The sequence below is a fragment of the Macrobrachium nipponense genome, chromosome 6 (genome assembly GCF_015104395.2).
Source record: "Macrobrachium nipponense isolate FS-2020 chromosome 6, ASM1510439v2, whole genome shotgun sequence".
NCBI lineage: Eukaryota > Metazoa > Arthropoda > Malacostraca > Decapoda > Palaemonidae > Macrobrachium > Macrobrachium nipponense.
In genome coordinates, this window is record NC_061108.1 from 68,125,148 (window position 1) to 68,138,068 (window position 12,921).

At 42.4% G+C, this 12,921-nt stretch overlaps 1 protein-coding gene across 1 annotated transcript in view; it reads right to left on the bottom strand.

Annotated features, from left to right (window-relative positions):
* Positions 1 to 12,921, bottom strand: part of LOC135216549 (fidgetin-like protein 1) — a gene marked incomplete at its 5' end in the record, with an annotated part of 288,347 nt that overhangs the window by 272,114 nt on the left and 3,312 nt on the right. The window contains one exon of the mRNA XM_064251924.1: positions 12,430 to 12,553. Coding sequence (XP_064107994.1) covers positions 12,430 to 12,553 — 124 coding nt within the window. The remainder of the gene's footprint in view (positions 1 to 12,429; positions 12,554 to 12,921) is intronic.

A 12,921-nucleotide genomic window follows, 5' to 3' on the forward strand; every position in this document is an offset into this window, starting at 1 on the left:
CCCATGCTGCCGACTGCTGCGCCTCTGGTGGCCATCCTTTTCAGTTAACGCACACGATACACACGTGCCATTTTCTTCTCTGTGTTTTTGTGCCCTTTCCTTTGGATTTTATTACCATGGAGCGTGCAGCCATCGCAGCAGCTAAGTTAAGTACTCAGTGTTTATTGCTAATTGGTTTTTTCCGGCCCTGAGCACGTATTTGCCGTTTTTTAGGTATAAATACGATCTCTAGGTCGGAAGCATGGCAGCATGGTTCTGCCTCGTGGTGGGTCCGTTCTGGGTCGCCCATACCCAGAACATCCCCTGGCTTTTGTACGCTCTATTTTTATTATCCGCTTTGTTTAGGGTAAGGTCTACACGGTTTTGTCATGCATGCATGTCTTTTACCTTATGTAGGCTCTTCCATCCAGACCCTAGCCACGGCTCTTAGTATCGGCCTCGGCTAGCTTTGAGTGGTTAGACTTGCCTTCGGGTTAGTCGTACACTCCTGGATTTTTTCTCCTACTATTTGTTTCTTTCTTTCATTTATTATTCATTTGTACCTATTTAATGTTGATATTGTTAGGTTAGTTAGGCGTCTGGCTCGCTTAGCCTAGGTCATGGCCCCTTGGGCCTTTATGTTACCACTTTTCAGCTCGGTTGCTTCCCGATAGCATCTCTCTGATCAGTTGGTTATGTTCTAGGCTTAGTTGTTGTTCTATCGCCCGTGGTCACTATGTGATCACGAGGCAGCCAGACGCCTGTCCAGTCACCTTTCCCCCCTCCCGCTCTTCCATAGGGTCGGGGGGGGGTGGCTAGGCCTGCCCATGCTCGCTCCGTATACCCGAGCCTGCCTCCCTCTCTCCCCCCAGGCGGAGGGGGTAGAGGGACGGGACAGACCCAGACTGGACTCGACCTCTCCGGCTTCTCGGTCCGGTCGGATGGTAAGGTGGGGGGGACTGGCCTTTCCCCCCCTCCATTACTACTCCGTCGCTCCGTTACTAGCCCAAGTCTGTATGCCCCTTGCTCTTTTCCCACCTTACTAGGGCTCCTTTACCACCGGAGACCTGGCATCTAGCGGAAAGGTGCTAAGTCTACCCCACGGGGTGGACCGGAACATACAGTCGGTCCCTTCTAACCTCTCCGTTTCACTGAGTTATACACTCCGCCACGCACTGGACTTAGTCCGGTACGTTCGAGCTTTTAGGTTTAAGATCTATTATGTTAAACTATTAAGTTTATCTTAAGTACCTTAAACCATTCCCCCTCCCTTCATGTTTCACCGGATACCTCCGGGGTTTATAGCCTATTCAGGCGATTAAGGGAGGGGCTATGCCCAAAATTTTTCCGAGCTCCGGCATGCAACGGAGTTCTTCTGTCCTTTAGCCTGTAAGTGATATTCTTTAAGATACTCATGTGTCTTTCCACTTACAGACCACCAACTGTGAGCATCCGGGATGCGCCGCCACACTTCAGGACCCATGTGGACACGAAGTTTGCCGGTCCCATGCTCCATGCGCGACTCCGCACGGGGACATCCAGGTCTGGTACCATGAGACGTGTACCATATGTTACGATCTGGTGAGCCAGCTTTTAGACGGGGTAAGTATTCCATCTCCGGTAGCTGGTCCTCATCTGTTATAGTGCTTAAGTTTTACATCAATCACTCTAACTTAAGATAAATTCCAGGGGCCTTATAGCCCCTATAATTTTAAGTTATGCTTTAAGTTAGCTTTAGTTTTAAGTTATTCTTAAATCTAATCAATACCCTCTCTTCCAGGCGCCGGCCGTGAGGGATAACCGCACTGGCAACCCTGCGGGCCTGGGTCGGCGGTTTCGGGAAGAACGCCGCCAAGGGTATGCCCTACATCCTGGAGAAAAGGTTGGCGGTACTAATCTTCCCCGGAGGCAAGGCGACAGGATACGTCGACCCAGTAGAGGCGGCCCCGACTATCGCCTTCATCCAGCAACAGCTGGCTGCCTCATTGACTGACCAAGGCCAGGACATCTCCTCGGAAGTCGCGACGTTGGATATTAATGTAGAACCTATGGTAGGTGTAGACGACCTGTTGGTCGAAGTAGGTAAGGTGGACACCCAAGGGATACCCTTGGGTGCAACTGTTTCTTCTACTCCTGCAACCTCTCCATCCTTCCAAGGCTTTACGGGTGACGAATTATATACTCCTCCTGACGCTTCAGTTAGACCCAAGGTCAAGGGTCAAGCAGTGAAAACCTTGACAAAGACGTCGTCGTCGTCTAAGAAGACGGCTTCGGCGTCATCCTCCTCTCGTAAGTCTCCGGCTAGGAATCCTGGAGCAGAGAGATCTAAAGCTTCTGGGTCCGGCTCTAAGTCCTCGAGGAGTAAATCCTCCAGAGAGAGATCTCACACTCCGGCAGAGTCGTCAGTTCCGCTACCTTTGGTTCCAATTCAGAGCCACCCCTCCACCTCCGCAGCAGCTCCGGCTTTGGACTCCAATGCTGGTCTGTTACAACAGGTGGGCGACCTGGTTGGGTCTCTGAAAAGTAGCATGGAACAAATGATCTCTCGGTTGTCGGATAGGATTACCTCTCAAGACAGTATTATAGCCGGACTGAGCCAAGCTCCTCTAGCCTCTCCTCCACCTTTCAATACAGGTGGAGCCCAGCTTCCCCCGTATGACTCTCTACCTCCGTTCTCAATGAACAACCCTTGGAGAGTAGCGTCATACGCCCCCTTCCAAGACGGACTCATTTCTATCCGGAATGTGGACTCGGAGGATCGAGGACTTCGAGTTCTACCCGGAAGACTTCAGCCTCCGTTCATCGGCTACGCAAGGCTCACCGCCTCAGCCATGACTCGGGATGATAAAGTACCAAAGGAGACAGTCCTCTATTCACGTGACCAGGCTCAGAGAGAATGGCTCAGGTGTCTGGAGGACATGGATTGTTCCAATACGAAAATCCAACCTTTCAAGAGTCCGTTTACGATCTTTACGATGGATGAGAGTACCCCGCTCCCTTTCCTGACAAAGATCGCGACGTCTACCATTCCAGCGGCCCAGAAGGGGGACCCCATGCCTCAACTGAAGGAAGCAGATCCTACATCTCCGTTACTTCCTTCAGCCGGAGAATTGTGGGAAGACTTACCTAACACCTTCTCAGCTGGCAAACTCAAACCGGACTGTGATATGGAGCAGTTTGGTGAAAAGCTACCTAGGCTTCCAGATAGCCTTATTCAGGCTGAATTTGACGCCAAATCGCGGTTAGCCAGATCTATTAATTCCATGGCTATGACCGAGGTGGCCACCATAGCCTATGGTTCAGAGCCGCTTTTCAAGCTTATGACCAAATCCCTGACTCAAACGGTACAGTCAGATATGTTTGAGTTTGCCACTGCTAGGACGAATTGTAGGAAGCATGTCCTACAAGAAGCAACTATTCGGCACGAGCCGAATAGGTTACTTGCGTCGAGCATCTGGGGAGCAGACCTCTTCCCAGAAGCGATGGTGAAGGAGGTTCAGTCAGAGGCTACGAGGTTGAACCAGAGCCTTAAGGACCGTTGGGGTCTTACGGCCAAGAGGAGGCAAGATCTAGCAGCTAGAGGTAAGGGTCAAAGGAAACCCAGACGTTTCCAGCCCTACCAGAAAAAGCAGCCACGCTTTTCTCAGCAAGTTCCGGCGGTTCCCTTAGTGCAAACAGCCCAACCTTCACTTCAAAGGCTCAATCACAGCCGATTTACGTTATCTCCCCTCAGCCTCAGCCCTCCACCTCTTACGCCCTCTCTCCAGCTTACAATCAAGCCTTCGAGAGTCAAGCTTCACAGAAGTATGACCGCTCGGGTAAGGGAGGCAGAGGTAAGCGATCCTTTCGTGGGAGAGGATCGGGAGGTCCCTTTAATAGGGGAAAACATTTCAGAGGAGGCCGAGGAGGCTACCAGAACCAATGAGGAATTTCAGGTAGGAGGGAGGCTGTTTCACTTTCGCCACCGGTGGAACTTCAGCAAGTGGGCTCAGAGCATTGTGTCAAAAGGCCTGGGTTGGAGCTGGTTGACGAACCCACCCCCATCCAGGCCTTTCCGCCAACTTCCTTCCAAGGAACTGACGGAGTATGCGGAGGATCTCCTTCAGAAAGGAGCTATAGCGAGAGTCAAAAGGTTAAAATTTCAAGGACGCTTGTTCAGCGTGCCAAAGAAAGGCTCACAAAAAAGAAGGGTAATCTTAGACTTGTCCCGCTTAAACAAACTTAGCCATTCGCTGCGACAAGTTCAAGATGCTCACGATCTCGCAGGTGGGCGGACCCTACCTTCCCCGTGGGGCCGTCACCACCTCTATCGATCTTACAGACGCTTACTATCATATCCCTATTGCAAGACACTTCCGTCCGTATCTGGGCTTCAAGATAGGAGACCAGACATTCTCCTTCAAGGTAGTTCCTTTCGGGCTCAACGTAGCACCCAGGGTGTTTACGAAGCTGGCGGAAGTAGTAGTTCAACAACTCCAGATCGCAAGGGGTTATGGTAGTAGCGTATCTTGACGATTGGTTGATCTGGGCTTCAACAGTCGAGGAATGCAACAAAGCAACACTGAAAGTGATTCAGTTCCTGGAATATCTAGGCTTCAAGATAAACAGGACCAAGTCAAGACTCACTCCAGAGTCAAACTTTCAGTGGCTAGGCATTCAATGGAATCTATCCTCCCATACTCTGTCGATTCCATCATCCAAGAGGAAGGAAATAGCGAAGTCAGTCAAGCAATTTCTGAGTCACAAACTGGCGTCGAGAAGATCTCAGGAAAGGATCCTGGGTTCTCTCCAGTTTGGGGGGCATCAGTGACGAACAAAATCCTAATTGAAAGCCAAACTGAAAGACCTAACCAGAATCTGGCGCTCACGAGCAAATGTCAGGTCCAGGGACAAATTGTCCTCAGTCCCTCTGATTCTAAAGAATCGTCTCCAGCCGTGGGCGAAAGTCAAGAACTTGTCGGTGTCAGTGCCCCTTCAGTTTCCTCCACCAGGGATCACCATCCACACAGAGCTTCATTAAGCGGTTGGGGAGGATATTCCCAGTTCAAGAAGGTTCAAGGAACGTGGTCACCTCAGTTCCGTCAGTTCCATATAAACGTACTGGAGGCAATGGCAGTGTTCTTGACTCTAAAAAGGTTACGTCCGCCAAAGTACTCCCACATAAAGCTAGTCCTGGACAGCGCAGTGGTAGTACATTGTGTAAACAGAGGAGGCTCCAAGTCACGTCATCTAAATCATGTCATGGTAGCCATCTTCTCCCTGGCGGACAAGTTCAGTTGGCATCTCTCCTCCACTCATATAGCTGGAGTGAGAAACGTCATAGCAGATGCTCTATCCCGATCAGTACCTCTAGAGTCGGAATGTCACTGGACAACAGTTCGTTCCAATGGATTCTTCAGAGAGTTCCAGGTCTACAGGTGGATCTCTTCGCATCTCAAGCGAACCACAAACTCCCGTGTTATGTGGCCCCCAACCTGGACCCTCTGGCCTATGCCACGGACGCCCTGGCTCTAGACTGGACAACTGGGAGAAGATTTATGTCTTTCCTCCAGTGAATCTTCTCATGAAAGTGTTAAACAAACTCAGGACATTCAAGGGTCAAGTGGCTCTAGTAGCCCCAGACTGGCCGAAGAGCAATTGGTACCCTCTCATTCTGGAACTGGGTCTTCGCCCTCTTCGGATCCCCAATCCCAAGCTCTCCCAGTCAGTACAAACGAAGACTGTGTTCGCTTCCTCAGGGATTCTCAAAACCCTAACTTTATGGATTTCATGAAGTTTGCAGCGAAAAGGGATGCGAATATTGACCCTCAGAATATTCTCTTCTTGGAATCCGATAAAAGAGATTCAACTTTGAGACAGTATGATGCTGCTGTCAAAAAGTTAGCAACCTTCCTGAAAGAATCAGATATTAGGATCATGACAATCAATTCAGCTACATCCTTTTTCAGATCCTTATTTGAAAAAGGCTTAGCAGCTAGCACAATTACGACAAACAAGTCAGCCTTGAAAAAGATTTTTCAATTTGGGTTCAACATAGACTTGACAGATTCCTACTTCTCGTCTATTCCCAAGGCGTGTGCTAGACTTAGACCTTCTGTAAGGCCTACGTCAGTATCATGGTTCTTAAACGATGTTCTAAAGCTGGCTTCAGAAACCAATAATGACACATGCTCGTTTATAATGCTCTTAAGAAAAACCCTATTTTTATTAAGCTTGGCCTCAGGAGCTAGGATTTCAGAACTGTCGGCTTTATCCAGAGATCCGGATCATATTCAGTTCCTTCCCACAGGGGAAGTGCTACTTTCTCCGGAACGTAGCTTTATAGCTAAGAATGAAGATCCTTTGATGAGGTGGGAACCATGGAAGGTACTACCCCTTCCACAAGATGTATCTCTTTGCCCAGTTTCAGCCTTACGAGCCTTTCTATCTAGGACCTCCTCATCCTCATCGGGTCCTCTCTTTAAGAGAGAAAAAGGTGGTACTTTATCTATTAAAGGCATCAGGCAACAAATCCTGTACTTCATTAAACAAGCCAATCCTGACTCTTTCCCAAAAGCACATGATGTCAGGGCAGTAGCCACCTCAATTAACTATTTCCAACATATGAACTTCGATGAGTTGAAAAAGTATACTGGATGGAAATCGTCGACAGTGTTCAAACGTCATTACTTAAAGTCCTTGGAAGCTCTAAAATTTTCAGCAGTTGCAGCGGGGAACATAGTTTCCCCTGACTCTGACTAATCCTTAGTAGAAGATCCAGTCCTCCTTTCTACCTACCTCACCCAACAGTTCGTCTATTCCTGCCTTGTTCATTTACGGTCACCTTGTGTCTTAGCTGCTTTTATGGTGATATAGTGGGTGTCCCTTATTTTTTTGCTAGGGACACTCACATTTGATGATGGTTATTGATCTCGTGGATGTCATCTCCTTATTTTTATGCTAGGAGATACATCTTATTATAATGGTTACGGGTTTTGTATATTAAGTCATATACATTCCTTTATATTTTATTATTGTTGAGTTTGTTTTATTCAACTTTTATGTTAATTGCTTTAGAATATTTTGATACATAGCTTTACACAGATACCATTTTTGTACATATATGATATATTTCTCTGTATATATGTATATTACCTTAAGTTAAGAAATATTATTAGAATTATGGTAAATAAAAAATAATATTTCTATTTTGTATCACTGTGTATATGTATCTTTATTAGCAATTATATTGATTTATTTTTATTTTATCTTTTATTTGAGACCTCTTTGTATTTTGTTGAATTTCTTTACAATCTTGTGCTATTTCTCTGGTACGATTTCGCGCAGCGACACGAGCCGAGCCCAGAAAAGGGATTTTGACGTAAGGAAAAATCTATTTCTGGGCGATTGGCTCGTGTCGCCAGCGAAATCCCACCCTACCCATCCCATCGCCAAGATTGTCTGCTAACTTCAGGATGGCCACCAGAGGCGCAGCAGTCGGCAGCATGGGATGGAGTAGTAGTAGTAGGTGCTGCCCACTCTGTGGGTCGGCTCTCCTCTTGGGGGATTTTGTAGTGGGAGAATTCTATTGGCATTTGGCTCGTGGTAGTGGTCTCACTCGCCATAGTGTTCATACCGACACTCTCTGGGAGGGTGAGCGAGTCAGTTATACTGACCTTTTTCTTTATTTATTTATTCTCTGGTATGTGTTAGTACATTTACCCTAGAAATAATAGATTAAAGGATATTTCGCTGGCGACACGAGCCAATCGCCCAGAAATAGATTTTTCCTTACGTCAAAATCCCTTTTTTCTTCCATTATTCCAGATTTCGAAAGTGTTAAGCGAACTCTTAACCTTCAAAGGAATAGCTTACTTAACCCTTAAACGCCGAAGCGGTAAAAAAAAAATGTCTCCCGTGTGCCGGAGACGTTTCAGAGTGAGCGCGGAAGTTGAAAAAATATTTTTTTCAAAAAATCACAGCGCGCTTAGTTTTCAAGATTAAGAGTTCATTTTTGGCTCCTTTTTTTGTCATTGCCTGAAGTTTAGTATGCAACCATCAGAAATGAAAAAAATTATCATTATCATATATAAATAATGCGATATATGATAGCGCAAAAACGAAATTTCATATATAATTGTATTTAAATCGCGCTGTGCGCAAAACAGTTAAAGGTAACAAGTTACTTTTTTTTCGTTGTAATGTACACTAAATTGCGATCATTTTGGTATATAACACATTGTAAAACGATAAAAGCAACACAGAGAAAATATTATCACAAAATAAAGCATGAATTCCTAACGCGCGTACGTAAACAAATATGTTTTTCAAAAATTCACCATAAATCTAAATATTGTCCTAGAGACTTCCAATTTCTTTCAAAATGAAGACAAATGATTGAATATTACTATACTGTAAGAATATTAGCTTACAAATGCAGTTTTCGACCATATCTGACGAGTTAAGTGATCCGAATGTCGAATTTTTTTTATAATATTTTTTTAATATGCAATTATTTCGGAAATAAGAAAGCTACAACATTTTTAAATATTTTTCGTTTTATTCTACATGAAATTGCGCAACATTTTCATATATACAACTCTATGAAATGCCTAATATGAAACGGAGCAAATATTCCGAGAATGGGACGTACTCATTTCGGAGATTTTGTTTGGCGGAGAATCCGCGCGCGGAGGGAAGAAAGTTTTTTTTTTAAAATTACCATAAATTTAAATATTGTGCTAGAGACTTCGAATTTGTTTCACGATGAAGATAAATGACTGAATATTACTAGACTGTAAGAGTTTTATCTTACAATTGCGTTTTCGACCCATTCGGTAGAGTCAAATTTGACCGAACGTGGTTTTTTTTTCTATTTATCGTGATTTATATGCAAATATTTCAAAAATGAGAAAAGCTACAACCTTCAACTATTTTCTGTTGTATTATACATGAAATTGCGCACATTTTCATATATAAAACATTATGTAATGGCTAATTTAAATGGTGCAAACATTACCACCAATTCGCACCCGTAATGATTTTTTTCGGGAAGAGTTTACCGCGCGGACGGTAAAGAAAATGTTATTTTTTTCATAAAATTCACCATAAATCGAAATATCGTGCTAGAGACTTCCAATTTGTTGCAAAATGAAGGTAAATGCTTGAATATTACTAGAATATAAGCGTTTTAGCTTACAATTGCGTTTTTTGACCATTTCGGTAGAGTCAAATTTGACCGAAGGTTGAAAATTTGTCACTTAACATTTTTTATATGAAAATATTTCAAAATTGATAAAAGCTACAACCATGGGTTGTTTTTAGTTGTATTGTGCATGAAATTGCACACATTTTCATATATAAAACTTTATGTAACAGCTAATTTAAAAATGGTTGCAAAACATTACCACAATCGCACATGTATGATTTTTTTCGGAAGAGTTACCGCGCGGACGTAAGGAAAAAGTTTTTTCATAAATTCACCATAAATCGAAATATTGTGCTAGAGACTTCCAATTAGTTGCAAAATTAAGGTAAATGATTGAATATTACTAAAATATAAGAGTTTTAGCTTACAATTGCGTTTTTTGACCATTTCGGTAGAGTCAAAGTTGACCGAAGGTTGAAATTTTTGCACTTATCGTTATTTATATGAGAATATCTCAAAACTGATAAAAGCTACAATCATGAGTATTTTATTGTTGTATTCTACATAAAAATGCGCACATTTTCATATATAATACTCCATGTAACGGCTAATTTAAAATGGTAAAAAAATTATGTCAAAGTGACGAAATAATTTCAGAGGTGTCACAGATACTTTTTAGTGCGGCAAGAAAGAAATTCGTGCTTGCGCGCCTGCATAACGATTGTAAACAAAACAACACCTTGATCCGTGAACTCCCAGCATCCCCCAAGGCGCGTGATTCAAGAGTTTTTGGCTGGTAGGCCTAAAAATATTTTTCCGCGAATTTTTAAAAAAACTTTTGTATGTCGACGTAAAATACGTCCAGTCGGCACCCGAGAGACAAAAAATGTCAACGTAAAATACGTCCAGTCGGCGTTTAAGGGTTAATAACCCCAAAATGGACCAAACATGCATTGTTTCCTATTACTGTAGCAACGGGAGAAGATATAAATTCCACTATTGTCTGCTATTTTATCCCAGTCAGTGGAGGGAAAGTCATTTCTGAGTCAAGACCTTCATGGGTAGATTTTCTAAAAATATTATCTACCACAAAAATTACTCACCAAACATTACTATGTATCTAGTGGAAAAAATACCAGTCTATATGAATGTTATGTTTAGATTATATCCATACTGAAAGCCCAACCATAATTTCTAGGGAAACAATTAAAATTTCTTATCCCTTTTTGTAGACAAACATCTTGCAGTTACAACAGTCATGGCATAAGTGGCAGCATTAATGGAACCATTGCTTTATGAATTCGGGATTGGCTCTAGTATAGAAGTTGTCACTTCCTTTCTACAGTCCTTTGCACTACAAAAACCCACTCTTGAAAGGTTCCAATTACTTGGTCCCTGAACAAGGTGCTTCGACTTTGATCAGCCCCAAAATTCAGCAGACCCCATACAACCACAACTCACAACTACAAAAGGTGATCTTTGATTGCATTAGCATCAGGAACTCATTAGTAAACTACGTTCTCTTAGATAAGGATAGTACATCATGCATCAATTACTATTGTCCTCTGGCCTGTCATTCCTGGCCAAGAATGAGAATCCTTTAAGAAGGAAATCTTCTATACTAAGTAAACTAAATTTAGTAGACAAAATATCATGCCCAGTTCATGGACTTAAGGTTTACCTAGAGGTCATGGTAAACATCCCAGAAGGTCTGTTGTTTCCTATACTCTAGCAGCATTATTGCCATGAACTTGAACAAATCTGACTACAGTGAGTATTGGTAGGTGGGATGGTTAGTCCTGACCAATAGGCACTACAGCGGCAAACCATGGATCTTCCTAACAGGTGGGTATGCTATCTATCGCTTGTGAAGGTTTGCCAATCATACCCAGCATGCTTAGAGAAGTCACTACAGAACTTCACCTTAAAGACATAAGTTTTTATTTGTTCTTTGCTACCAAACCTTAAGGGATTTGGAATTAAGAAAGGGTCCTTGAAACTTGTGGCTTGACCCTAGACCAAAAATATTTTTAGGTTGTTGGGATTAAAATTCGAGAGCTTTTCATTACCTGTCAGTTTCTTTGTAAAGTTCCTTGAGGATGAGACAGTGACTACACTATCAAAAAACAGTTTTTGACGTAGGAAAAACCTATTATTGGTAATTGCTGTTGAGTCCTCAAAACCCTCTCACTTCCCTGGTGAAAAGGCATGGAATTTGGGTAAGGGATCATCCTGCACTGATCAAAAGAAAGTAATGGAATCTTGGTCTGTTTCTGGTCGTATGTAAACCATATAACAGCGCATGTGCACATAACCACTTCTTATTGCGGGTATTTTATCTAGGTTAACTGGGTTCTGCATTTGCTGAGGATAAGAGAAAGTGCCCTCTTATCCAGAATCCATTTAAACTACATCATGTGTTGTGTTTATCCTTACGACACAATACCTTGCCACAAGACCAGCTAAAAGAGAATTCTTTGACATAGAGCTCTGGTTAAACCATGGAAAGGGTATCTCCTTGAGGACTCAACAGTGACTACCAAAAATAGGGTTTTTCTATGTCAAAACCTGTTTTTTTTGGCACTGGGCAAACCACATTGATTGCATAGTAATTCAGAAATCAAGTCTGATCTAATCTTGTAAAGCATATAATTTGTTCACAAAATTATAGTTTTAGCATGATTCTTTGTCCTCAGTCTCTCACATATTAAAAAAAAAACCTTGTTTACCTGTCATGAAATGACTGGAAATTACTTAAGCATTTCAGCTTTTTCTGGATTTATAAATGAGGATCATAAATGATCAGCCACAAATGAGCAAAATAAACAAGTGCAGTTGGTGGTCCAGGTGACATTCTAAGCATTGTTACCAGAACAAATTTATCTTGAGAATCAAGAGTAATTAATCTGGAATCTCTATACAGCCCAGGCTATTTCTTTCTATTGAAAATATAAACAAAACATATATCCAGCAGCCATTAATCTGGACAGTTCTTCAAAATATTCCCTATTGTTGCCAGAATAAGCAAACACCAAACAAAAATGCAAGAATAAATTATGAAGGACAGGTATATTACATGTCCTTAAAAATATAGCCTAAGAATAATCAAAAGGATAAAATGAGAAGGTGAAAATTAATGTGAAATATAGAGGCAAATATTTGATTGTTCAGACTGAGAACTACACAAAAGTAAAAGTGACTCTCTCTGATCAGACCAAGAGGAGAAGTGACACTTTTCAATGATAAGAAAAGGGGTTCCTCTTAAGAAATCTCACCTACCATCTTACTTCTTGATCAACTACAATGGTAAGAAAGTACATTACCTTCAATCTTTCATCTTCCATAAGGCCAGCATAAGGACTCTCTTCATAACTGTTGCCCCGTTTTCCACTTTGCTGATGACTGCTACCAGGAAGGCACTTCCTTATCATTGCCCCACTACCAACACTGCAGGAAAGTTTTAAATATATCATCTTTGAGCTTTTCCACCATGAATACTCCATAAGCAAAAGGATTATTATTATCAAAGTAGTTTAACCACACCACTGAGCTGACTTAGAGCTCTAAGCCACAAGTATTTTACAAAGAATAAGTTTTACATCATCTCAAAAATCTAAAAGAGTTAGGATGAAAACTTTCATTGTCAAAAAAAATCTTTGCGCAATTTTAAAACTTGTAAAGGGTTAAGGAAACTATAAATAATGGAAACTTGAATATGGCATAGATTAAGTGTTGAGAACATTAGTTAAACTGTCACAACCATGCATGAGGCAATTAAACATGACACTTAACATGACACAAACACCATAAATGGC